This window comes from Rhinopithecus bieti, unplaced genomic scaffold (genome assembly GCF_001698545.2).
Source record: "Rhinopithecus bieti isolate Rb0 unplaced genomic scaffold, ASM169854v2 scaffold_26603, whole genome shotgun sequence".
Taxonomy (NCBI): Eukaryota; Metazoa; Chordata; class Mammalia; order Primates; family Cercopithecidae; genus Rhinopithecus; species Rhinopithecus bieti.
In genome coordinates, this window is record NW_016812252.1 from 746,529 (window position 1) to 771,998 (window position 25,470).

General features: G+C 50.8%; 1 protein-coding gene and 1 long non-coding RNA gene across 5 annotated transcripts in view; one reads left to right on the forward strand and one right to left on the reverse strand.

Moving 5' to 3' along the window:
- The window catches only part of ESYT3 (extended synaptotagmin 3), a 45,393-nt gene that overhangs the window by 17,094 nt on the left and 2,829 nt on the right, over positions 1-25,470 (reverse strand). For all 3 annotated transcript variants that reach the window (XM_017895854.1, XM_017895856.1, XM_017895855.1), the window contains exons 2-8: positions 10,645-10,686; positions 7,442-7,576; positions 5,119-5,195; positions 3,528-3,594; positions 2,748-2,837; positions 2,116-2,171; positions 576-696 (exon numbers count right to left, since the gene is read on the reverse strand). In XM_017895854.1, the coding sequence (XP_017751343.1) occupies positions 576-696; positions 2,116-2,171; positions 2,748-2,837; positions 3,528-3,594; positions 5,119-5,195; positions 7,442-7,576; positions 10,645-10,686 (588 nt within the window). The remainder of the gene's footprint in view (positions 1-575; positions 697-2,115; positions 2,172-2,747; positions 2,838-3,527; positions 3,595-5,118; positions 5,196-7,441; positions 7,577-10,644; positions 10,687-25,470) is intronic.
- Positions 5,768-12,777, forward strand: LOC108544618 (uncharacterized). Of its 2 annotated transcripts, XR_001889897.1 has the most exons (4): positions 5,768-5,874; positions 6,938-7,085; positions 8,001-8,155; positions 12,234-12,777. It is a non-coding gene; the product is annotated as an uncharacterized LOC108544618 (long non-coding RNA). The 2 variants fall into 2 exon arrangements; XR_001889898.1 differs by lacking the exon at positions 12,234-12,777 and having other exon boundaries at positions 8,001-8,235.

Consider the following 25,470-nt stretch of genomic DNA (forward strand, 5'->3'; position numbering starts at 1 on the left):
CACTGGGGCCTATCATGGGGAGGGGGGAGGAGGGAGGGATTGCATTGGGGAGTTATACATGATATAAATGATGAATTGATGGGTGCTGACGAGTTGATGGGTGCAGCACACCAACATGGCATAAGTATACATATGTAACAAACCTGCACGTTATGCACATGTACCCTAGAACTTAAAGTATAATAAACAAAAAAAAATGTAATTTGTTTTTTAGTTGAACTTTGGAAGCATACAACTACTTTACATAATTGTAAAAGGAAGTTAAGGTAAAAAACCCTAAAAATGGAGAATAGAATGAAACAAGTCAATGTAAATATTCATGGCCAGTTGTCACAAACAGGAAATATTCCAAGTAAGTTTAAAATGCAATAAATTTGACACCACCTCCCAAGTGGGATACACCCCAAGGACAAAATGTCTTTAGTAATTATGACGTGGGCAATGGGGTTTGTACCGTTATTCTGGGACCATCAAGCATTAGTGTGAAATAAAGCCAGTGCACCACATGTGAAGGCTGAGAGGATATTTGCGCTGCCTCCCAGCAGGCTGGTCTGTGGCCAGTACTGGGTACTCACGCAGGGCAGAGGGAAGCGCAGGTTGGTCAGATCCAGCCCCTTCTTCACAGGCACAGTCACACGGTTAGGCAGCACCAGGTGGGCAGCAATGAGGTCCTCCAGCAGGCTGTCGGACACCTCACTGGACACAAGGCAGGACCAGCTGTGGAGGGGTGCCACTGCCTCCCCCATGCCACCTGCCACTCCATCCCTAGTAGAAACCAGGAGCCCAGCCTGGTAGGGTGGGCCCCACCTAGAGAACAGCCCTGACCCCACTTGCCTGGGTAGGGGTGGGTGTGCCTATACATCGTGACAGCCCCTGACATTCTATCTCAGCAGCAGTCCTCCCACCTACATGTCCCTGACTCCCTCTGTCTCCAGGCTACTTTGTTCTTGGAGGTCACACAGCACGGTGGCTAAGAGCAAGGTTGATGCCTGTGTTAGAATCTCAGCTCCACCACCGACTAGCTGTGTGGCCTTGGCAAGTCACTAACCTCTCTGGGCCTCAGCATCCTCACCTCTAACCTGGGGCTAAAAATGCATGTTCCTGGGGTTGTTTGTTGCTTGACTCCACCTCCTGGTACTGGGGGTCAGGGATGGTGCCTGGAACAGGGCTGGCACGGTGTAAATGCTCAGTAAATACTTTTTGAATAAAAAAACGCATGCCTGGATTCCCTTTGTCCAGTGTGGGTGAGATCCATGCAGATGTCAGTGAATGAGTGAGTCAGCGGCCCTCCCGAGCCTGACGAGCCAGCTGGTGCCAGCCCTGGCCAGTCCAACTGTCCCTTCCTCTTGGGGAGGTGTGTCCAACAGGGCTGGTGCCCTTCTCTGCTCCTCTCATGGGGCCTGGGGCTCTGAGAGGAGCCTTCACTTGCCCCCCGATGGCGAGCTCTCTAGGACCAGCTGCTCCTCACTGGCCTCTGCTGTGACAGTGCCCCTTCCATGCCTATGTTTGTGACCACGGTCAGGGGAAGTCACATAGGCTTCTCACCACACATTTGGTTTGGGAGGGGTACAGTGAGGAAAAAAGGAGGACACTCGTGTGTCCACACCCAATGTGCTGCCACCACACAGCTGAGTGTCCTCCGAGGGACCCAAGGCAGAGGAACCAGGCTCCCCTTTTACGAGGAAGAGCCCAGAGAGGTGAAGCAACTTCTCCACATTCACTCAGTTGCTAAGTGACAGAGCCAGGAGCTGGCTGCCTCTGGTTCCACAGCCACACAGCCTCCCCTCGGACCACATCTCAGCAGACACAGCCACTCTCCCCTGCACCAGGACGGGGACCTGAACGTCAGCCCAACATTCAGCAAAGGACTTCTTGCCTACTACATGGGTGTGTGTGGTGTGGGCGGGGTTGTGCTGGCACAGTGCACACCCACAGAGGCCACACAACACCGTTAGCCTCCCACTCCCACTCCCACTTCAAACAGACCAATGCATCTCCCTCCGCAGGGAGCACCAGGAGGGAAGGCACCACCATCGCTCAGCTCCCATCACTGGCTGCAGAGCCCTGGAGGCCCCCACACTTACGATCTCCCTCGAGGCTCTCCCAGGCACCTACTTGATTCCCGGTGCATCCAGCAGGTTGGTCAGGCCAGTCCAGTTGATCTGTAGGTGCTTCAGGGGCAGAGGGAAGCTATTAGTCTGGAAAGGGCTGGGAGCCCAGGGCTGAGAACCCCCTGCCAAGAGCCTCACACCCACGTGCATGGAGAACCCAGCCTGCCGGGGTGGGGGTTTGGGGGAAAGCAGGCAGAGCACCCTCTGCCAGGGTGTCAGGCAGGCAAGGCCACCTCCCAGCCCAGCTCAAGCATCTAGCGGTATTGAGGGCCCAGGCCTCAGTTCAGGATGGGGCAGGGGTTGTGGAACCTGCTGCTTCCTGAGTAGAACCCCCATAGGAGTGGGATTGTCCACATGGCCACAGGCTGGTCTGGACTTTGACAACTCTGAGTTTGAGCCTCGGCTCCAATTCAGACCGTCTGTGTGACCTTCTCTGAGCTTAGCTGCCTCGTCTTGGGGAGGGCAGAGTCTAGCTCAAGCTGCCTTAAGGATTAAATGAGATAAGGAGTGTGACTGCCCAGGTCTCGGTGGGCTTGGACAATGTCCATTCTTGGGCTCAAACCCAATGTCTAGGGCCCAGCAGACCAGTGCCTACTCCCAGGGAGCAGCAGGCTTACCGCAGTCCCTGGGACTCACCGGCTTCTGAAGGAAGAACACAGTCACGGCTCCCACAAAGGGCTTGTCCACTAGGAGGGGCTCCAGGATGACCCGCAGGGTGCCCTGCAACTGGATAGGCACAGAGGGCCCGTGAGGGGCCCAGGCCTCCTTTCTCCCCATGCCTGCTGGGCTCAGCTGAGGCCATCTGCTGCCTCATTTCATGCCCATGCTGCCCCACGTCAGGACCACCTGCCGCAGGCCGCCTGCTCTCACAGCAGGAACCATACTTAAGGTGCCGAGGCCTGGACACAGCTGCCACCTCTTGCCAGCTACCAAGGGGCCCTGAGCTGGCCCCACTGCCCTCCACAGGTGTGCTGGCCTGAGAGACCTATAGCCTTTGCCAAGTTTTGGGCTGGCCCAGTCAGCAAGGACCCAGGAATGATTTCCAGGCCCAAATCAGCTCTTCTACTCCCGCTGAGAGTTATTTTCACCTCCTGGGTCCACCTCAGTCTCTAAGCAATGGCTTTCCATCGCTCCATGAACACCACCTCTCTCCTCACCAGGCAGCCAAAGCCTCTCCAGGGCCTCTGCAGTCAGATGAGGCTGGGGGTCTCTAGAGTACAGTAGTGGGTTGGTGAAGCCCCGCCACCACTTCCTGGCCGTGTGACCCTCAGGCCTACAGCTCCTCTGTAGTCACCATCCTCTGTGTTTAGTGTCGCCACCGCCTTCTGCAGCCTACTCTGGCATGACCCGGCTTCCCCTTCCCTGATCCCCACCCTGGGGGCTGGAAGAGAGGCAGCCCCACCGGGCTCCACCCACCTGGATCCCGTTCACACCAGCCTGAATCTTCTGCAGCTCCACACTGATCTCACAATCCCCGATGTAGCTGAAATGGGGGGTGGAGAAGGAAGGTGGGGAGGAGGGACAGGTCCACCTGCTCAGAGAGGTTGGAAAACTTGCCCAGTGTCACACAGCCTGAGCCCAGGCAGCCAGCTGCCAGCCCTGAGCTCTGTGTACTGGGCACATGGCCTAGTAGCCTCAGCCTTTCTCAGCTCTGCTCAGACCTGACCCAGACCCTGATCCAAGCCCAGACCCCAGGAGGCAGCCGCTGTGCACCCCTGCATTCAGGTATCCCAGGCGTATCCTCATCTCTGACCATGACAGCAGTGACTCTAGGCACTCACCTCACCCCACGATACCCTGAAGATGAAAAGGAGGGGCTCTTGATAAACACACTGCCCACCTTTCCACCCCTGCTGTCCCCCGTCCCATCTCTGCCCAGGTGTCTTTCATGGGGACACAGAAGCAGCCCCCACTGCATACATCCCAAGTGCTGCTGGGGCTGGTGGGCAAAGGTAACAAGGCCTCAGGCTTCAGCACAGAAGCCTGAGTCCATCCAGTGGCTCTCGCCAGGTGATGGGCACAGGGAGCCCAGAATGGGTGCCCTTGAGGGTCAAGATCAGCAGATCCTGTGAAAGCACTGAAGGAGACTCGGGAGGGAGAGGGCAGCCAGCACACACGTGCAGGGCACAGGCAGAGGAGCCCAATGTCACAAGTTGTGCAAAAACTGAGTGCCTCTTGAAAGGGCAGGAGTGAGCCAGACAGGGGAAATGGGGACCCTGGGAGCTGCCTGGGCAGCTGAGTGGGCCACACAACCTCGATGTGCCCTATTTCTACAAGGATCTCGTGGCACAGCCCCAGGGGCTGGGAGCACCTCATAGCCTGTCACCATCCCAACACACTTGGGACCAGCCCCCAAATGGGGACAGGTGGTCCGAAGAACTGGCTCCTATCTTCCCAACATGCTGTCAGTGCCAGCCTCTAGGCTAAGGACAGAATGAGACATGGGAAAGGAAGGGCAACACTCTGGATCCTCAGAAGTTCATCCTTTGTCTTTTTAGTGCAAATCTTGCCACTTCCAGGAAGGCTTCCTGGACTGAATCCCCCTTCTTCCTGACTCACTCCCATTATGAACCTCATTTCAAAGAGATATCCTTGCCCAACCCCCTGAACTAGTCGCTTATGTGTCTTTGCATTCTCTATTTTCCTGAGGTGCCGCAGAGCCCAGGTCTCCAGCTGACCTCTCACAGCCTGTGCTTAGAGCTCCCTGGGCCTCACCATGAATCCTCACATCTTCTTGTCACACTTGCTCCCACCAGACACATCCTCTCTGAGGCAGCTGGTCTGACCCTCCAAGTGACCAGCCCTGGCTTCTAAGAAAGCTCTGCTGCCCAGTACTTGGAACCCAGAGTATGCCAGGGGATGGGAGAAGCTGGGAGGAGGGGAGCGTCCTGTGAGGGGTTCTACATCCCAAGTCAGAGTGTATATATACTACTCCATCTTCAAACTGGCTGTTCCCAGAGTGTCCCCTTCACACCCTGAAACCCATACCCGGCCCGATAGAGCTCACCAGATCTGCAGGTCCACAGTCACACGCCTTCGATTGCACTTGTTAGTATGTGCCTTGACACCGTTGACCCTGGGGCACTGGAAGAAATGCCAACAGGGCCAGGTCAGACGCTTCTTGTAGCAGGGGACAGCTGCCAGCCCTTCCCCCGGCACTGGGCTTTATCAGCAACAAGTATGACCACCAGGATGAGGCACAGACATGTAAATCTATCCTGCAGCCCGGAGACATCCCTCCCTAGAATGTGCCCCTCCTTTCTCTCCCTTCCTGCCACTACTCACACAACCACAGAGTGGCCCTGAGGCCAGGCCTGTTGTTCATGCCCGATAGCAAACTCTGGAAGTGGGTCCTTTCCCTTTACACGTGAGGAAACTGGAGCTTAGAGAAGTCAAGTCACTGGCCCCACAGCACAGGGTGGAGCTGGGCATAGGCATGGGAACTGGAGGAAGCTGGCAATACTCACGGGTGTTAATGAACGCCTATGGCAGCTGAAAAAAATAATGTTTATGGGTGTGTGAAGAAAGGGGGTGTGGTGAGTGCACTGGGTCCTGGCCAAGCCCAGGAGGGTCGTGTGAGGAGTCCTCTGTGACCCCACAATGGAGAGGAGGGGACATGTGGGGAGTGGGAGAGCAGAGGGGAGGAGGGAGGGGCCAGGACATGAAGAGCGCTGAATGCCAGGATTAGGAAGCAGGTGTTTCTCCTGCAGGCCTGGGACATCTGTTCAGCCTACAGTGCTCCCCTCCAGGTTCTTCTGATGTGGTAAATATCATTACTTAGGATTGCTTGCCAGCAGTGCTGCATCCCATAGACCAAAGGTCCGCAATCTTTTTGGCACCAGGGACCAGTTTCTTGGAAGACAATTTTTCCACAGACCGGGGGTGGGGTGGGAAATGGTTTTGGGATGAAACGGTTCCACCTCAGATCATCGGGCATTAGAGTCTCATAAGGAGTGCGCAACCTAGATCCTTCACATGCACAGTTCACAGTAGGGTTTGTGCTCCTATGAGAATATGATGCTGCTGCTGATCTGACGGGAGGCGGAGCTCAGGCAGCAATGCTCGTCCTGGCTGCTGACCTCCTGGTGTGTAGCCTGGTACTGAGAGTTGGGGACCCCTGCCATAGATACAACCACCAGAGGAGCAGCCTGGCTGAGCAAGCTCTGCTGTGAACACAGCACTCTGCAAGCTTCTTGGCTCTTAGCCTGCTGAATTCTTCAAAAGCCAACTGAGCCATCACCGTTTCCTGGAAGTCTTCCCTGACTCCCACAGCCCCTCCACCCCTCCATTTCTGAGCTCGCATTCCTCTGCCATCATGCATGCATATACTGCCATGTTGTAATCCACAGGTTGATGTGTCCCTCCCACAGAAGGGGTGCAGCCACACCCAGCTCTATAATGCCTAGCACACAGCACGTGCTCAGTAAGTCACAGGTGAATGAAACAAGAAATGAATGCATGAACCAACAGATGCTGGCACAAGCCAGTTTGAGTGGCAGAAATCCCAATCTCCAGGGCTCAGGCCTGCCTAATCCACCCCTGCCCAGGGGCTAGCCAGGCAGGGCTGGCAGACAGCTCTCAGCAGGCTGGCCTGTACTTGGACACCTGCTCATTGCTGGGAAGACCAGATGCCAATGCCTCTCATTTACTTGGTCACAGTGGTCTCTGGCTGGGGGATACATTTTGGATGATCAAAAGACTCAAGTCACTGGGGGCACTTCGAGGCAGGAGGAGTAGGGCACCAAGGCTGAAACATGAAACAGGAAGCCCAGTCTAGACAGGGACCATGACATTAGGTGTGCTGACACAAACTTCGTTGGCCACAGACCATTTCATCCTGGGACACCTGCTGATCTTCACAGAACTAGCATGGACTTGTGACACTGAGTGACCTAACAGCCAATTAGTGGAGAATATAAAGCGCTTGGCAGCACCGACTACCCAAACCGTGAGCATGTGGTCACCGGCACTGAGGTTAGCAACTATGATTTCTATCTTTCTATCTGTCTGGCTACCACCATGGCATGTCTTCAAAGTTTTCCTTAAGAAAAGTGGAAATACCTCCCACCTCTCCTTTCTGTTCCCTCTGAGCCAGGCTTCCTTGGAACCTGGGGAGATGGTGGTACAGGGATATGGAGGAAGGGCGTCCACTGAGGCTGACAGGCTGGGAAATGCAGGTGGTGTTGGTGGTGGTGGGGGTGTCCCCTTGTAAGGTCTAGTGGGATCTCTGCAGTCATATGACTGGCCTGGATGGGGGAAAGGTGGGAGGAGAGGGGACAGAGAAAAGACTGCACAGCCAGTCCAGGCTGACCCTCCCGAGACACACCCACCTTCTGTCCAAAGTAGAGCTTGGTAAAGGTAAAGGTCCTCAGGTGGATGCTCTTCTCCCGGATCTTGGGCTCAAGTTTCTCCCGGAACTTGCTTTCCATGATCATGCTCAGGTAGGGCCAGGTCTGAGAGATGATCTGTGAAGACGGGAAGAGGCCCTTGGTAGTCAGGTCTATACTCCCACCGCAGACCCAGAGCTGCATGGGACAAGGTCCTGATTCCCTGCAGCCTGGTCTTGGGGTGGGGTTTCCTATGCTGCAGCACTCACCTGCCTGCCTGCCCACCCATCTGCTCACCTGTTCATCTGTCTGTCCTTCAAACATCTGATAACCACAGCCGTGGTTCCCACTGCCATGCAGACAGGACCCCAAGATTTGGTGCTATTCTGCAGAGCACCATGAAATATTCACTACATTTAATATTAGGAAGCCCTTTAGTTCTGTGCTAAGACATGACCTCGTTCTACACTGTGGTTTAAACAAAAAGTAGTAGATGCAAGAAGTTTAAGAACAAAATTACAGAAAGAAAGTTAAATTGTTTCCTGTGGATTTAATTTTCCAGCAATCAGAAAAGGCAGCCTTTGCCCGATTTCTGCAGCAGAATGACTCACTGTGCTGGTTTGGGAACCAAGTGCAGGACCTGAGGAGAAGGAAGATGGCAGAGACAGAGGAGGATGGTGGAAATCAGAGGGGAATGGAGGCAGGGCCAGCCAGCAGGTACATGCTGTTTGGGGCAAGTCTTCTCCATCATCTTTTTTTTTCTTAAATGGAGTTTTGCTCTTGTTGCCCAGGCTGGAGTGCGGTGGCACGTCCTCAGCTCACTGCAACCTCCAACTCCTGATTCAAGTGATTCTCCTGCCTCAGCCTCCCAAGTAGTTGAGATTACAGGTGCCTCCCACCACACCTGGTGAATTTTTTTTTTTTTTTTAGTAGAGTTGGGGTTTCACCATGTTGCCCAGACTGGTCTTGAACTCCTGGCCTCAAGTGATCTGTCCACCTTGGCCTCTCAAAGTGCTGGGATTACAGGCGTGAGCCACGGCGCCTGGCCTTCTTTTTTCTTTTAAGACAAGGTCTCACTCTGTCACCCAGGCTGGAGTGCAGTGGCATGATTACAGCTGACTGCAGCCTCGACCTCCCCGGATTAGGTGATCTCCCACCACAGCCTCCTGGGTGGCTGGGACTACAAGCGTGCACCACCACACCTGGCTTTTTAATGTTTTTGTAGAGATAGGGTCCCCTTGTGTTACCCGAGCTGATGGATGTTGATCCAAGATTGCTATTTTCACATTACCAGAAGTGTCACTGCTGAGTGCATCAAAAAGCATTCCCTAGCCAGGCACGGTAGCACACACCTGGGTACCAACTTCCTTGGGAAGCTGAGGCAGGAGGATTGTTTCAGCCCAGAAGTTCAAGGCCAGCTTGGGCAACATAGCAAGATGCCATCTCAAAAACAACAGCAGCAAAAATAAAACAGAGAACATTCTCAGCCTCTGGGTGAATTTGGAAGAAGCTTGCTGCTTTAAGAGGAGTGACTGGGTTTCTGGGGATTCATGCAGGACCCAGTGCCTCTGGGGCAAACCTTGCAGAGCTCCTTCTGCACTACGTTAGCTGGCTCATGGATCTCTGCCTGTGTTTCGTCTTTTCTTTCAGTAATACACAGAGGCCTACACAAAGCATTGGAGATACAAGACTGTATCTTTCCTGTGGGCTTGGGCTGCAGTTTAAATATGCATGTCCTTCCTCCATGTGCCCCTTCCAAAGCCATCACTAGAGGAGGCTAAAGGCTGTGAGATTCTAGGGCTCACTGTTCCCATCTCTCTCAAAGGCCTCTCCAAACCCCAGGTTCTACTTCCTCGGGTCTGATCTCATCTTCCTGTCTCTCTGGTTTGTCACTGGCCAAGTGCCTCCTGAGTATAAAGCTCGTTAGGACATACTCAGTGCCCTAGTATGTGGTTTTCCTACACAACTGTCTCTGTCTCTCCATCCAAGACAAAGGTGGGAGCCTCATATCCCAACAGTCTTATATCTCCAATGCCTTATGTAGGCCTCTGTGTATTACTGAAAGAAAGACGTAATGCAGGCAGAGATCCATGAGCCAGCTAACACAGTGCAGAAGGAACTCTACAAGGTTTGCCCCAGAGGCACTGGGTCCTGCATGAATCCCCAGAAACCCAGTCACTCCTCTTAAAGCAGCAACCTGCCTCTTCCAAATTTACCCAGAGGCTGAGAATGTTCTCTGTTCTTTTTTTGTTGCTGTTTTTGACATGGAGTCTTGCTATGTTGCCCAAGCTGGCCTTGAACTCCTGGGCTGAAGCAATCCTCCTGCCTCAGCCTCCCAAGGAATTGGTACCCTGGTGTGTGCTACCATGGCCTGCTAGGGAATGCTTTTTGATGCACTCAGCAGTGACACTTCTGGTAATCTGAAAATAGCAATCTTGGATCAATATCCATCAGGAAGTCCTTTCATATACCTAACCTAAGTCATTCCTGCTACGGGCTAAGCCTCCTCCCAGAGGCAAGGTTTGTATTAGAAAAATTCCTCAGTCAGGAGACTTGAGATGGGGGCTGCCATGGAGCCCTCACAGTTAGGGACAGGTCTGGGCAGATCAGGGAGGGGAAAGCCTCCGGTTAGTCCTCTGTGAAGTCGGGATTCCTGCTGGGGAGGGCTCAGCCAGGGGTCATCATCCAGCAGGGGCCTCCTTGGGACATCTGGCAGCAGAGCCCAAGGGGAGTTCCCAGGAATGACCTAACAGCAATTACAGTAGTGACGTCAGTGAATCGAGCCAGGGCGAGGACTCTAATTATTCCCATTTTACGGATAAGGAAACCAGCTCAGAGGCGTTAGGTAGTCTGCCCAAGATTGCGCAGCAATGGTGTTGGATCTAGGCAGGAAACCAGGCGGTGTCCAGAAGCTGTTGTCTAACTGATGTCTTCCTCTCCCTAGGAAAGTACAGCTCCACGACCTGGTGGGCCAGTGGGGATTGTACTTTTCTCTATACCTCTCTGTATTTTCTAACTTTTCTGCTGTGACCACATATTAATTTAAATTTGTTGTTGTTGTTAACAAAAGCAAGCCATCCTGGTGAAAGAAGAGGGACAGGGAGCATCCCTGCCCGCCTCAGGCAAGGGAACTGCCGCCAGGCCCCCATCAGGCTGCTGGAGGCTGGTGTGCCTCCGGCCCTGCTAGGCCCTGCCAGCGGCCTTACCTTGTTGGCCCACTCGACCCGCTCCACGTCCGGGAAGTGGATCTAGGAAAGAAACCCCGAGGGGAAGTTAGACTTGAAGCCGCACACCCCCTGGGAACCAAGCAAGCCAGCCTGGCGGGTTCCCCATTCCGCCCACGCGCTGCGCCTCACCCCTTCCTCCCCGCTGCCTCCAAGTGTGCTCTCAGAGTCACAAGTGTGCTCTCAGCACCCACTGGGCGCCCAGCCCCTGGCAACTCAGATCCCGTCCTGCCCTCAAATAGCGCATCATCCGGTGGAGCAGGCAGCAAATCAAGACAACGAGCTGGCACTGATTCCGCAGTGCAGCCCAGCTCCAAGGCTCGCGTGGGCGTTTCTGGGCACGCGGTGGCAGGCAAGGCAGGACTCCATACGGTTTCACCCCTCCCCTCCACCCCAGCCCCACACCTAGACCGAGGTGGGAGAGGACATGGAAGGCGAGGAGGAAAGGGAGGGCTGGAAACTGCTGGTTTGCACACGCAAGTAAGTCCCCACTCCTGGGGAAGCACAGGACCCCCAACGTGGATGCCTCCAGGGTAACACTCGGGTCGCTCCTTGCAAATTCCATCCCCCTTACTCGTTTCAATGACACAAACAATATGTAGTCTCCGTAGAAAATTAGAAAATGCAAAAATCAGCTAAACAAAAACAGTATTAGGGAAATCTACCACCCAATGACACCTACTTAACAGCTTGATGTTTTCACGGACAACTCGGGAGCAGGGTGCTGTGCGGCGCCCCTCCCAACTCTGCCCACCTTGGCTCCCAGAAGCCCCTCCCAAGCCTCCTCCCTTCCCCTTAGGCCCTTCCTATGGTCACACAGCTTCCAACTATGGGGTCACAACCCCTAGCTACTCCAGCTCCACTTGCTGGGTGAACCCCAGTGTGGGAAGGGGGAACAGTGGAAGGTGAGTGGAGGGACAGTCCTGTTGGCTGACCTGGGCATGACATAATTCTGAGAGTGCTTAATCCCCCTCCAGGAGTCTGTCCCTGCTTCTGTCTGCTGAGCTTCTCATTCCCCCAGGGGTTTTCTTACAGAGGAGTGGGCGTGGACATGTACAGGGTACCTGCACAAAACACTGACACCAAAACAGCAGCCACAGCCATCACTGTGGCCACTCCCCAAGTGCCCTGAGCATGAGGCTGGTTTGGGGTCAGATTCAGAGTGGGCCTGGGACCACCCACGGTGGGGAAAGGGCCTGCCTCCTCTATCTGGGAGCTCAGAAGGGCCATTGTCCTGGGACTAAGTAGAGGTGTCCCTGCAATTCACACACCTACTGCGTACCTACCAAGTGCCAGGTCCTCAGCCAGCTTTGGGGTTGCCCTAAAGATTCAAACACATGCCCTGGCCTGCAGCACTCGCCCAGGATCACAGCCATTCCCAAAGTGGGGGACAGAGAAATTCAATTCTCCTGGAACAGTTAAACAGCCTTGATTGGTCAGAGGAGTCCAGTGCTTCTGAGACTCTTGGGACACCATTCTCCCATTCTCTCTTGGGATACTATTCTCCCAGCCTCAGTTTCCCTTGCTCTGGGCAGTGGCCTATACTAACTCAGAAAAGTTTATATTCCCAGGTACGGAAGAGAAAACGTGGCCTGGTTCCCAGAGGTGCAGCTGGCCCAGCCCACAGAAACACAAGAGATCGATGCGGGAAGGAATTGTGGGGAGCGTGGGCAGGAGCTCGGTTCAATGGGGGTGATGCTGCCTGCTCAGCACACATTCGCTGCAGCTACCCTGGGTCAGGTCTCAGCTGGGAACCAGGCAAATGGGAGGCAAGACCTTTCCATTGCTTCCTATTACACTGCCCGGTACTAAAGAAGAAACTCCTGCACATGAGCCTAGAGAGGAGACCCAGCTCATGTCATGGCCTCATCGCCCCCTCCCGCTAGTCCCTTTCAATCCAACCACCTTTACCTTTTCTGTTCCTACCAAAGGACTGCATGTGCCATACTGTGTGTCTGAAACAGTCCTCCCTGCTCCCCGTTGATTGATTCATTCGTCACTATCTTAGACTTCACTTGCAGGAAGCCTCTCTGGGTCTCCCAAGTTGGGGATAAGTGAGGTGCCTGCTGGTTCTCCACTGCAGCATTTGATACACTTTACTACAGCTGCCTGGTCTTGCTGCCTACCTCCCTACACACTGGAAGCTCTAGGAGGGCTTCACAAAAAAAAAACAAAAAAACAAAAAAGAGCAACAGAATGACCAAGATCCACACTGATTAAGCTGTCATGGTTTCTCTCAATTACCCACACCTGTATTTGCGGCTCCTACACACTGGAAGCTGTAGGAGGGCTGACTGGGCCTCACCCCTATTAAGACCTGTTTCTAACATATGAAGGTCTTAATAAATATTTGTGGAATGAATGAATGAAGCATGGTTCTTACCCTCAAGGAACTCACAGGCAGGCAACTAACAGATCACCCTGATACAGAATCATTACTAAGGTGGGAAGAGGGAACATCCTCAGAGGAACCTGCTGACCTCGCCAGTAGCTGTCCTCCTTCCAGCCCAAGCATCACACTTCCCATCTCACACCCTTGGCCCGGGTTGTTTTGTGACTTCAGGAGCTGAGTAGTTCTGATCTCTGGACCCCAAAAGGTGATCCTGCTTGGTGGGTCCAACCCTGGCCACTCTTGGGAGTTGGTCAAATGAAGATTCCTGAGCTGCCTCATGCCACTGAATCAGAGTATATCAGGGTGGGGCTCACCAACTTATTTTTCACAAGCTCCTGGTATGATGCTGGAGTTCAGTCAGGGTTGGGATCAATGACCAGCCGACCCCTTGCATCAGGGTGACCCACATGCATCCTGAAAATGTAGGAAGCAAGGCCGGGAATTGTGTCTCATGCCTATAATCCCAGCACTTTGGGAGGCCAAGGCAGTTGGATCACTTGAGCCCAGGAGTTTGAGACCAGCCTGGCCAACGTGGCGAAACTCCATCTCTACTAAAAAATATAAAAATTAGGTGTGCATGGTGGCACACACCTGTAATCCCAGCTACTTAGGAAGCTGAGGCACAAGAATTGCTTGAACCCTGGAGGCACAGGTTGCAGCTGAGTCGAGATCACACCACTGCACTCCAGCCTGGGCCACAGAGTGAGACTCCATCTCCAAAAAAAAAAAAAAAAAAGAGCAACAGAATGACCAAAGCCCACACCGACTAAGCTGTCATGGTTTCTCTGGATTACCCACACCTGAGGCTTCTCACCAAGAGGCTCCTTCATGGATGAGTCTGAACCCCCTGAAGAGAGCAACAATTCAGTCCAAGAAAATAAGAGACCACAAGTCCCCTACCCTGCCTAGGGACCTGAAGGCCCTCCCACAGCCTGAATCTCAGCACCTGCCTTCACTCCCAGTGAGCCGAGGTGCAAGAGCCAGACCACATTCCTTGTGACTGCCCCTCAGTTTGGAGCAGGGGATGAAATCATAGAGACTAATTCTTGGGGAGCAATGACATCCTCAGTGCTTTCCCATTTTGACATCGACAGATCAATCTATTTTTCCATTATAATTGGTCATTTTTGGAACTTGAAGAAATCTTTACCCACCCCACATTCTCAAAGTTACTCTGGATTTTTGTCTATTGGCTTTCATGTTGAGGTCTTTAATCTCTCTGGATTTTTTACATAGGGTGAGACAAAGATACAATTTTTTCTCCCTCCATACTTTCACTAAGGCAATCTTCAACCAACATATAAAAAAAATTCTATCTTTTTCCTCGACTTGTGAATCTACTTCACTCAAAAACTACCTCCTCATATGTACTTTGAGGTGTTTCTGGACTTGCCATTCAACTCTATCAGTCTGCCTGTTCCAGCACCACATGGTTTTCATCACTGTGTTTTTGCCAAATGACCTGGGGTAGGGTGAATCCCCTCCCCTGCTTTTGTTTTTTTTTTTTTTTTGAGATGGAGTTTCATTTTTGTTGCCCAGGCTGGAGTGCAATGGGGGTAATCTCGGCTCATTGCAACCTCCACCTCCCGGGTTCAAGCGATTCTCCAGCCTCAGCCTCCCGAGTGGCTGCGATTACAGGCACCTGCCACCACGCCTGGCTAATTTTTTGTATTTTTAGCAGAGACAGGGTTTCAGCATGTTGGCCAAGCTGGTCTTGAACTCCTGAACTCCTGATCTACCAGTCTCGGCCTCCCAAAGTGTTGGGATTACAGGCATGAGCCACTACACCTGGCCGGCGATTCCCCATTTTGTTTTAGTTTTTCACACTGATTTAGATAATAGTAGGTATTTATTGTTCTGTATGAATTTTAGAATCAGCTTGTCAATCTACAAAAAAAAAATCCTTCTCAGATTTCAATTGTTATGTTTTTTAAATTATGTTAACTTGTGGGATAACCGACACAGTTAAATATTGCATCGTGAACACTATTCACATTTTCTATTCACATTTAGGATCAAACTTCAACTTTTTCTATAAAAGTCCTGTATATATATGTTTTTTAGATTACTGTGTGGAATTTCACTTTCTGGGCAACTTTGCTGAAATTTGTTAATAGTTCTAACTGTTCATTGATTCTCCCAGAACTCTTTTTCTTTGATTTAAATCTGTTGCTTTTATGTTTTTAGAGTTTATGTATTCATGAGTTTGGGGAATATCATTTATTTCCCCTTTTGTTTTGTAATAAATGAATTCAAAGGTATAAATTTCTCTAGTTTTGACACAATATTTTCATTGCTATTCTGCTCTCATTTTCTATTCCCATTATGACTTCCTCTTAATGAGTTTTTAAAATAGTAATGTTTTAAAATATCTACACGTGACATTTCAATAGATACCTATTTTTGTTGTTTTCTAATAATAATTTTATTTCTTTGTGGCCTGAACAGTCTGTAGGATTGTCAATTCACTGGAATATGTTGACAATTCCTTATGGCCTAGTACATGATTAACTTCCATGACTATACCACGTATAATCAGGTTATTAATCATGTCCTTCTAACATGCCTTATCCTTGCTTAGTCTTTGCCTGCTTCATTTATCATTTTCAGAAAGGGATGTATTAAAAGTTTCCAAGCCCAACCGCTGATTTATCTACTTCCTCATGTTGGTTGTTGATTCATATTTCACATTTATATTATGTAATACATATATGTCTGTGATTATCATCATTATTGAGTCAAGGTCTCACTGTGTCACTCAGGCTGGAATGCAGTGGTGTAATTTGGGCCTACTGCAGCCTTGACCTCCCAGGCTCAAGCAATCCTCCCACCTTAGCCTCCCAAGTAGCTAGAACTAAGAGCATGCACCACCACGCCTGGCTAATTTTTTTTTCTTTTTTTGGTAGAGACGGGGTTAGGTCATGTTACACAGGCTGGTCTCAAACTCCTGGGTTCAAGCTATCTGCTCGCCTCGGCCTCCCGAGTAGCTGAGACTACAGGTACATGCCACCATGTCTAGCTAATTTTCTAAATTTTCTGTAGAGATGGCACTTTGCCATGTTGCCCATGCTGGTCATGAACTCCTGGGCTTAAGCCATCCACCCGCCTCAGCCTCTCAAACTGTTGGGATTACAGGTGTGAGCCAACATGCCCAGGTATATAATTACTGTCCTTTACAAGCATATAACAACCTTCTTTGCTTTGAGTTCTATTCTGTCTAATATGACAATTGCTACCTCAGCTTTCTTTTGTTTCAGACTTGGCCAGTTGCGTATTTTCCATCCTATTTTCAACCTTTTGAGTTCATGTCATCTCATGTCATTTAATACTCACCTAATCCCTTGTTTGCCCCATTTTACAGATAAAGAAACTAAAGTTCAGAGACGTTACGTGACTTATAATCTCCAGTAGTGGTGTGCTAGAATGGAGACCCAAGCCTGGGTCTGTCTGACCACAGAGTCTGTGCTTTTCCACTCCATCCACTCACTCCTCCTAAGAAAACCTCACACAGCATCACATAAGGTTTTATAGAAACCTCTTTTATAAAGTCTGGGATTTAGCAGGCGACTGCCCTTATGGGGCTTCAGCCCTGATTGGCAGAGGCCACGCCTTATGACTTACAAAGGGCATTCCATAAACACTTGCATTTGATGCTCCCAACACTCTGTAAAGTGAACAGAAAATATATCATTATTCCCATTTTACAAATGAGGAGAGGCTCAGAGACTAGTTAGTACTTGCCAAGATTACCCATGTGATCAGAACCCAGCTCTTACCTACATATGATTGGAGCCCAAGCTTCAAATATTCTTCTTATCCACTTCTTCTCCCCATCTTCCACCTGAAATGTCAGCATTTGAAGTCCATTCCTTAGTGTTTGTCTAACCTACTCCTTGTGTGTTTGAAATTCCACCTCCGTTAAGTCTCAGCTTTCTCATGTGCGAGATGGGTACAATATTGCCAACTTCACAGTTCCTGAGAAGACTAAATGCATGGATGATGCTTGGTATCTTTCCTGGCTCAGAATAAGCATTCTGGAAGTGGTAACTCTTGCTGGAAGTTGTACAGACCCAGGAGGCGCAGGCACTCTGACCCCTTTGACCTCAAGTACGTGCAAGAACAATGTCACTTGAGCTATGTGTCCAGTTCTGCCTCACCCAGAGCCCAGCAAATTCTCTGCTGAGTTTCCTAGTGCCTCTGGCCACCACTGCAAGGGGAGAACAGAATGAGGATTTACAACACAGTGCAAGTGGTTAAGATGGAAGGAGGAACACTGTTGGTGTTTCCCTGGCTTCGCTGATTGGCCCAGGGATCTGTGGCTCAGATAAAGACAGCCACAGAGAGCTGGGCCCAGTGCCTGTCAGGCACCCGTGTGAAACTCTGCCCAGTGGGGGCGCTACATAGTGAAGCTTGGCAAACGCACCCAATCTGAGCCTCTGCCTTGTGTCTTTCCTCACTAGGGAAACAAAGAGAGGGCTGAAAAATAAGGTGGGTGGCTCACACTGAACTGAGCCCTAAAATCACTGAGCTTTTGTTGCAGTTCCCCATGAGGCTGGGAGTCTCTGGGACCAGCTAGTGGGGAGTCACCCGCACCACCTGGCAGTGCAAAGAGCTCTGCAGCGATTCTCAGACTTCTGTGTTCAACAGTCCCACCTGGAGAGCTCACTACAGTCCAGCTGCTCGGTCAGGGCCCACAGAGATTCTGATTCCAGAGGACTGGGACAGGGGCCTAGAAACCTGCGTCTTTAACAAGCTCCTGGTGATTCTGATCTTAGTGGCAGATGTGGAAGAATGAGTGGCCAGGACTCCCCAGTCTGGAGGGCTTATCAGGCCCTGGAAGAAGGTGGCTCCTCTGCCTCCGGGGGTTCCTGACTAAGCTGGAAAGTCACAGCCTGGGTTTCCAGCTGTCACTCCTAGGAGAACACTGCTGTGTCACCAAATTCTTACCAGCAGCCTACAGACCTCAACTCCTTCATAAAGGAAATTCTTCCACAAACAGCAAGGGGAGGCCAGAGCCAAAAGGCAAAAAACAGAATATTATGATTTCCCCGACTCTGGGCCTGCTCTGCCCTCTAAAAGGTGAGCCACCCCCACCTCATACCTGCTTTCTGTAGCCAGGTGGGAGGAAGAGAAGGAAGTGCGCCCAGGGACTTAGAGCACAGGGTTTTGGTCTTAACTCCCTTCAGCCTCAGGTTTCTTGCTGATTAATAAGTGGGGCCGTTAATTCCTGTTCTTCCCAGATCCACAGTCAAGCAAAACAGTGGACATAAATCTACTTCTAAATGGTTTGGTGTTAGAGACAAATCCAGCACTCCAGCAAGCTTCATCTCCATAAAACATGTACCCGATCCTCACTGACGTATTACAGGTCTTTTTCCCAAAGCATTTCCCCAAAGCAGGCCTGGAAAATTTCCAAGATGCCCAGACACATAGTCGAGTCACCAGGATGTCAGACGTCCACTGTCCTCCCTGCACTACCTGTCAGAGAAGTTTAAATAGTTCACAAGCCTCTACCCTCCCCATCTGAGGCCTCCCTAATCTAACATACCTCTTGATGCTGTTAGTGTACCTCAGCCGAAGCATTCCAGGCAAAGTGAGCTAATACTTTAATGATGGTGTTTTTAGGCATTGTCAAGGGAGTGGTGGTGAAGAGAATTTAGAGAGAAGAAGGTAAAGCAAATTCAAGTCTAACTAGAATTCCATGCTAGACAGGCCACCAAAGAGGCCCCCATCAATACTCCATCTTTAGGTGGTGATGTCTGTGCATTATTTCTTTTTTTTTGAGACGGAGTCTGGCTCTGCCGCCCAGGCTGGAGTGCAGTGGCCGGATCTCAGCTCACTGCAAGTTCCGCCTCCCAGGTTTATGCCATTCTCCTGCCTCAGCCTCCCGAGTAGCTGGGATATAGGCGCCCGCCACCTCGCCTGGCTAGTTTTTTGTATTTTTTAGTAGAGATGGGGTTTCACTGTGTTAGCCAGGATGGTCTCGATCTCCTGACCTCGTGATCCGCCCATCTCGGCCTCCCAAAGTGCTGGGATTACAGGCTTGAGCCACCGCGTCTGGCCTTGTGCATTATTTCTTAACCCACTTAGGAAAAATGATTCCACAGCAGTGAGGAAATGGAGCCAGAATGACAGCTGCCTCCTATCGGAGCCAAGAGTTTTGGTGGGGTCCACACAGATGGGTCTGGGGTTGGGGTGGGAGGCCTTGACAAGAGCTTGGGCCACCAGACCCTCTTGGGAGGCAGAGGGACTAAGGAGCCTCACTTAAAGGGCCTCCCTGTCATTCGGTGAATTCTGCCAGCTCCTCTGCACGGGGCATGACTACAGGGAGCAGCCATGTAGTCACGCAGACACAGAGAGATGCACAAACACAGACATGTGGACACACAGGCAGACACACAGACACATCCGCAGAGTCACACACATGTGCAAAGACACACACTGTTTCCTAAAAAAAGCTTCATGGCTCTTCCCTACTCCAAAGGACATTCTTACAGACAATACATCCCTGCTAACTAGCTGCTCGGAGGAGAGGAGATCCACTCATTCTGAGTGTCCTACAGAGATGTCCTACAAAAGGAGGCCATTGGACTTCAGATTGGCTCCTGTCTTCCCAAGATCGGCTGCTGCTCTGTGGCCGCCTGTTCAGTGGTTCCTGCTTTCACAAGCAAAGTGGTCCTTCGATTTCGCTTTTCTCCTGAGGCACAGCCTTTTCCTTTTTTCCCTCTGTTCTTGGAAGGCAAACACTTAACCGTTAAAACTACTTTTAAATCTTCCAACTCTTCTGCTTTAAATTACCCAGCTCAAGTACTTTGAGGGAAACAATTGCTTTGCCAACTTGAAAATCTGTCTGGCACTGTTCTGTAATCCCACAGCTCCTTAACACACGCAGCCTAAATCAGCTGAACCCAGCAGAACTGAGCAGATGAAATCCACTAGTCACAGTGATGAGAACACTGACACTGAACACGGGCACTCTTTGCTAAGGAAGAAGGGCTCAAAGCAGAGTGGGTTGGCCCTGAGCTGTCCACAGAGTAGTTTTTTAAAGAGGACCTAAGCGATGATAGTAAGCTCAGAGAGTTCAATGATCTAGTTACAGGGCTGGTAATTCCTAGAAGTCAAAAAAAGTATCCTCTTGCTTATTAAACTAGCATAGCCCCCAAAAGATAATATTCAATGGTGATAAGACCACGGTGAATGGGCAAAAGTGTCTTTAAAAATCTTCATAAACTTCTAGGAATCCATACTAATTAAATTGAGAAGTGTGGACTAAGATTTACACAGTAGGCATTCACTGCAGCATTCATTCAGCAGATTTCTATTGAGTCCTTACTATGAACTGGGCATTGAGCTAGCAGCTGAAGCAGATACGTACAAGACATATACCTTATCTTAAAAGAACTTTCAGCCTGGAGGAAAAGTTAGCCATAAAAATAGGTAGGTTACAAATCAGTCTGGTAAGCAGAGTGACAGACACATGCTCAGAGCTCTTAAGAGCCCAAGGAGAAGAGTCCTGGGGGTGGGGAATGAGTTTGGACTTGAAGGATGAGTCACAGAATCTAGATGCACAAAATCAGAGGGAGAAACGGCAGATAGACAGAGGAACCACCACCCACCTCTGCTAGCCATGTGACCAGGAAAGCTTCGAAGTAACCAACATAATCAAGGTTGGAGAAACAATTACACAGCTTGTGGTATATTCACATGAAGGATACGATCGTCCTTAGAAGTGTTTTTGGAGAATGTTTGTAATATAATGTTAAGAACATAAAAAAATAAGAAAAGGTACAAGTTTTAAGAAACTGTTTTCATATATTTTCTATATAAAGGAAGTACACCCAAACATACTGTATCTCCGAGTGGAGGGATTGTAAAATGCCTACCCTAATTTTTTTTTTTTCTTTGAGACAGAGTCTAGCTCTGTCGCCCAGGCTGAAGTGCAGTGGCATGATCTCGGCTCACTGCAAGCTCCACCTCCCAGGTTCACACCATTCTCCTGCCTCAGCCTCCCGAGTAGCTGGGACTATAGACGCCCACCACCACGCCTGGCTAATTTTTTGTATTTTTAGCAGAGACGGGTTTTCACCATGTTAGCCAGGATGGTCTAGATCTCCTGACCTCGTGATCTGCCCGCCTCGGCCTCCCAAAGTGATGGAACTACAGGCGTGAGCCACCGCACCTGGCCACTTATCCTAATTTTAACTTTTATGCCATTTCCAAATATTCTCCAATAAGAATGTTTACTTTCATGACCAGAAAAAAATACATTTTTAGACAGTTTATAACCAGTTATGTTAAAAAGTGAATACAACATGGACAAAGGAATAGAGTGGGTGATTCTGGGATCCTGAAACATCCTATAGCCTAGAGAATTTCCTTGGCTTTTTACTCTGAGATTTTCAAGGCTCATGACTCATGACACACTGGCACGGGGCTTCTTGGTCTGCCCTCCCGCAGAGATACGGCTTATGGGACCTGGGCTCTGCACCCCTCTGTGGCCTGAGGAAATCAAGTCTTATATCCTTAGCTTGAAATACACAGCACCTTAAAAAAAGAAAAAGGTGCTTTGTCTCTTTAATAATTCTCAATAGGGCAGAAAAACATCTTAAATCCCTCTTCAATATCTGCAGTAAAGGAGGAGGAGAAGGAAAAGGAAATCACTTGCCTCAAGCACCCGTGAGCACTTTTGTGCTACAAACTCTAGGTTCCCAGAGATTTAGAAATGCCTGAATTCTGCTGGGAGGAGTGGGGGGCAGGCGAAGGAGCAAGGCAGGCCAGGCCCCAGCTCCTCTCCCTGAGGTAGTTGGGTTGTGGCCCTCCCAGGTCTTCAGGGGGCAGCTCACACCCCCCACAGCCCCTCCTCAAAGTCACCGGAGACATTCCCACAGAAGTACCATCTCTGCCTGCTACCAAGAGTCTGGCCAGGACCCAGTGGAAGCGGGTGACCATCTCTCCCCACCTTCCTGCCCACTGCAGAGGGGGCTGCAACACAGGAGAACAGGGCCTGTCCCTACTCATGGCCCTGATCCTCGTCCACCATGTGACCTCTCAGTTACTCAGGCACTCAGGCCCTGGCTGAGAAAAGGTTGCCTGGACATTCCTGTCCCAGAAAGATTCAGCCCCTTGTAAATGAAGCGGTGAGCAGTCTCATGTGAGCTCAGGTATCATACATTGCTGTCCCAGAATCTGCTCACCCCAAGATGCAATAATGAGCTCAGCTGACCTAACCTGTGAAAGACTGTGGGCCGAGTCCCCAACTCCCTACCACAGCCAGCAATACCATAGTGCCTCTTCCTCCAAGAAGGCTTCCTGGGCCACTTCCAGCCCAGGATAGAGCCCCTTCCCCATGCTTTCTCGGAGCCTCAGACTTGGAGTCACCTCAGAGGACTGATCATGCTCTATCAGAAGAGGCTGCCCTTGCAGGTCTGAATCTCCATCTAGCTCATGGGTTCCTCAAGGGCAGGGGCCGTGTGTCACTCATGCTGCCCCACCTGCAGCTCTGTGCCTGACACACTGCAAGTTCTCAGTAAATGCTTGCTGAGTGAGTACAGGAATGAACACATGGATGCCTAGGATCCCTCTGTTGGGCTTGGAGGAAAGAAGGCCCATACTCTGTCACTCCAATTGCCCAATCCTGGCCCAGGACATAAGTCCATGAACCATCATTAAGACATGGGGCAGAAACCCCAAAGGCATGACTAAAATCTATCTGCCTCTTCCTTCCTGAGGACAGGCCTGATTCCAAGTCATCTGAATAATTTCACAGGGCGGCAGGGACCTCAAAGGTAAGAAGTCTCCCTAATTCCAAGCAGCGCCCAATGAGTCCTGATGTTTAAAATCAGGTTCCGTGGCCCTGGCTCCAAGCATCAGGCTTTGTGATCTAATCTAAGAGTGCCCAGGCTAGCTCAGAGCTGTCACTGCATTTACTTCCTCTAACGAACTGAAGTATCTCAGGACAGTCCCTGAGAGCCTGGGTCCTGGAATGACTGCTGCTCCAGCCACAGAAAGAGTGTCAAGCTCTCAGCACTAGGTAAGCAAAGCACTCAGCCCTTGGCTGTCTGCCTAAGTGGCTGGCAGAGAGGCTTGGAAGGGGCAATCCCAGGGACGCTGCTCTGTGCCTCGGAATGCCCATTGCTTTGTGTGAAATGCTCACCTTTTTCCTCTGGTGCTTGCTTCTGCCCGCAGCCCCAGAGCACACCCAGTTAGATGGGGACAGGCATGAAAGGCGGCAAGTGGGGTCCTTCGGGGTATGTGTCACCAGAGAAAAGCTGACTCGGGACTGGTTAAGGATGGCAGACCCTACAGCTATGAAGACTCTATAGAACATCTCCTAAAATGTCATGATTTTCAGAGAAATCAGAGGCCCAGAGAGAACAAGGGGCTTCTCAAGATCCCTCCATGAACGACCCCAATGACTTCCACCACTTCACATCGCGACCACCTCACCAGCAGACACACACGAGTTAACTGTCCCTCACAAAGCTGCCAACTGATATAACTGATTGCTACCAGCTGAAGGGACAGCCAGCCTGGCTAGAAACCACAGAGAGACAAAATGCCACGTTTTCTCACAGCTCTTTCGCCCCTCTACACTGCCTCAGGCTATTTTCCTACAACCAGCTCTCATTTCCCCAACCTAGAGTGAGGTGAGGATTTCAAACTTCCTTCCTCACAGGGGGCCAGTCATGGCAGGGGCAAATCAATATCTGATAAGCAACCCGATCATCCAGTTGAAGCACTGGATCAATGGCTGAATAGCTGGAAATTTACGGGTCAGTGAAGGGCTGATTCATGCACAAATCCAGGAGTGAAGGCTGCAGAGCTCCACACAGGGGCCCCTACCGGGGGAGGTGGGCAGGGAAGCAAAGCAGCAAAGGTTACCCCGAGAAGGGTCTCAGGAGCCCGGAGCATGAAGGACGGCCTCTGAAGATCAGAAGGCAGCTCTCGCGTGAGCAGCACAGCTGGGACTCCGAGAACCCACAGGAGCAGGCTCCGGGAAGAGCCGGGTTGCAGGGGGTTCCACACAAGTGCTTTGCGTGTCCTTTCCGCTCTCTTCACCCCTTGACAGTCATCCAGATGCTGGAAAGACGAGCTTGCCACTTGGGCATTCATTTCATATTAGGAAAAGGTAGTTAGGAAGCCCAGGAATTGGAGGAACATAAAAGGACAGGCCCCACTGGGCATTTGCTTGTGTCTGGCTCTGTGCAAGCAGCTTTTCAAACTGTCGACTCACCACAACCATGTGTGGCAAGAAAGCTTTTGTGACTTGCCAAGGCCTACAATTAAATGAGTAATATCAAGGGCTCCGTACTTGTCACTGTGCTATACACAGTCCCTACCCGACAAGGACAGCTGACTGAGGAGGCTCTTAATTCCTTCAAAAGTACACATAAGCACTGTCAGAGGAGCATCTGCATGTAAACGTGCAGCCTCTTGAACCCTCTGTTCAAGGATGAGCTGCGGGGGCCACCCTGCCTTCTTCCCCACGTGGTCAGGCCACATTCATAAGACAAAGGGGATCCACAGGTTCTTCCTTCACCGCCTCTTCCAGTAAGGCGAATTCTTCCTTCCAGCTATATCTCCCATGGCTGGGGACCTGGAGAAGCAGGACTGTCTGAAGTTTGACTAGAAATCAGACATTAGGACCAAAATGACTGTGAAAGATCATCCAATACAACTTCCTTTTACAGGTGAGAAACAGCTTCAGCCAGGGAAAGCCATTTCTATGATCACCTGGAGGCAGCATCTTGGAGCAAAATGTTGAGAAGGAGTCTAAGACCAGGCAGGAAAGCCATGCATGACTGAGGACTGGCTGACAATGGCTGCCTTGGATGGCAGTGGGGAGGGATGGCATCCCCGCCTCAGCTCAGCCAGGCCTTGGCCTCCACCACTTCACAGGGAGTTGGTGCAAATTAGAAAAAGGTGCCCCTTCTAAGCAGCGTACAGCTTGACAAGCAGCAGGTGGGCCGGATATCCATCCCTCCCCATTGGGGGCTAGAGTACAGGGCCAGCTCACACAACATGCAACACAGGCTTGAGGGTGGTGCCCTTGAGTTATTCAACTCTTCAGTCCCCCAACTATCGATTTGCCGTCTGTTAACTTGTAGAAATATTTCTTGATACCAAAGGAGGTCATAAGCCATCATCCTCTCTTTCAGGCAGAGAAATCAGTTCTCAAGAGGCAAGGCACGCTAAAAGGTCACCATGTGATGATGAAGAGATCCATTCATCCATGCCCAAAATCTTGTGCAAGGGGTCGTACTGCCCCCACCATGCCCAGAGCCCCGTCTCTCTTTGCCTTCACGGTTTGTATTCCTAAAAACGCAGAGAGAAGAATATTCAACCGGGTAGACTCCAGGTTTTCCATATCATCCCTGAGCATGGAAACCTTCAGGAGGCAGGTGAAAAGCTCACAC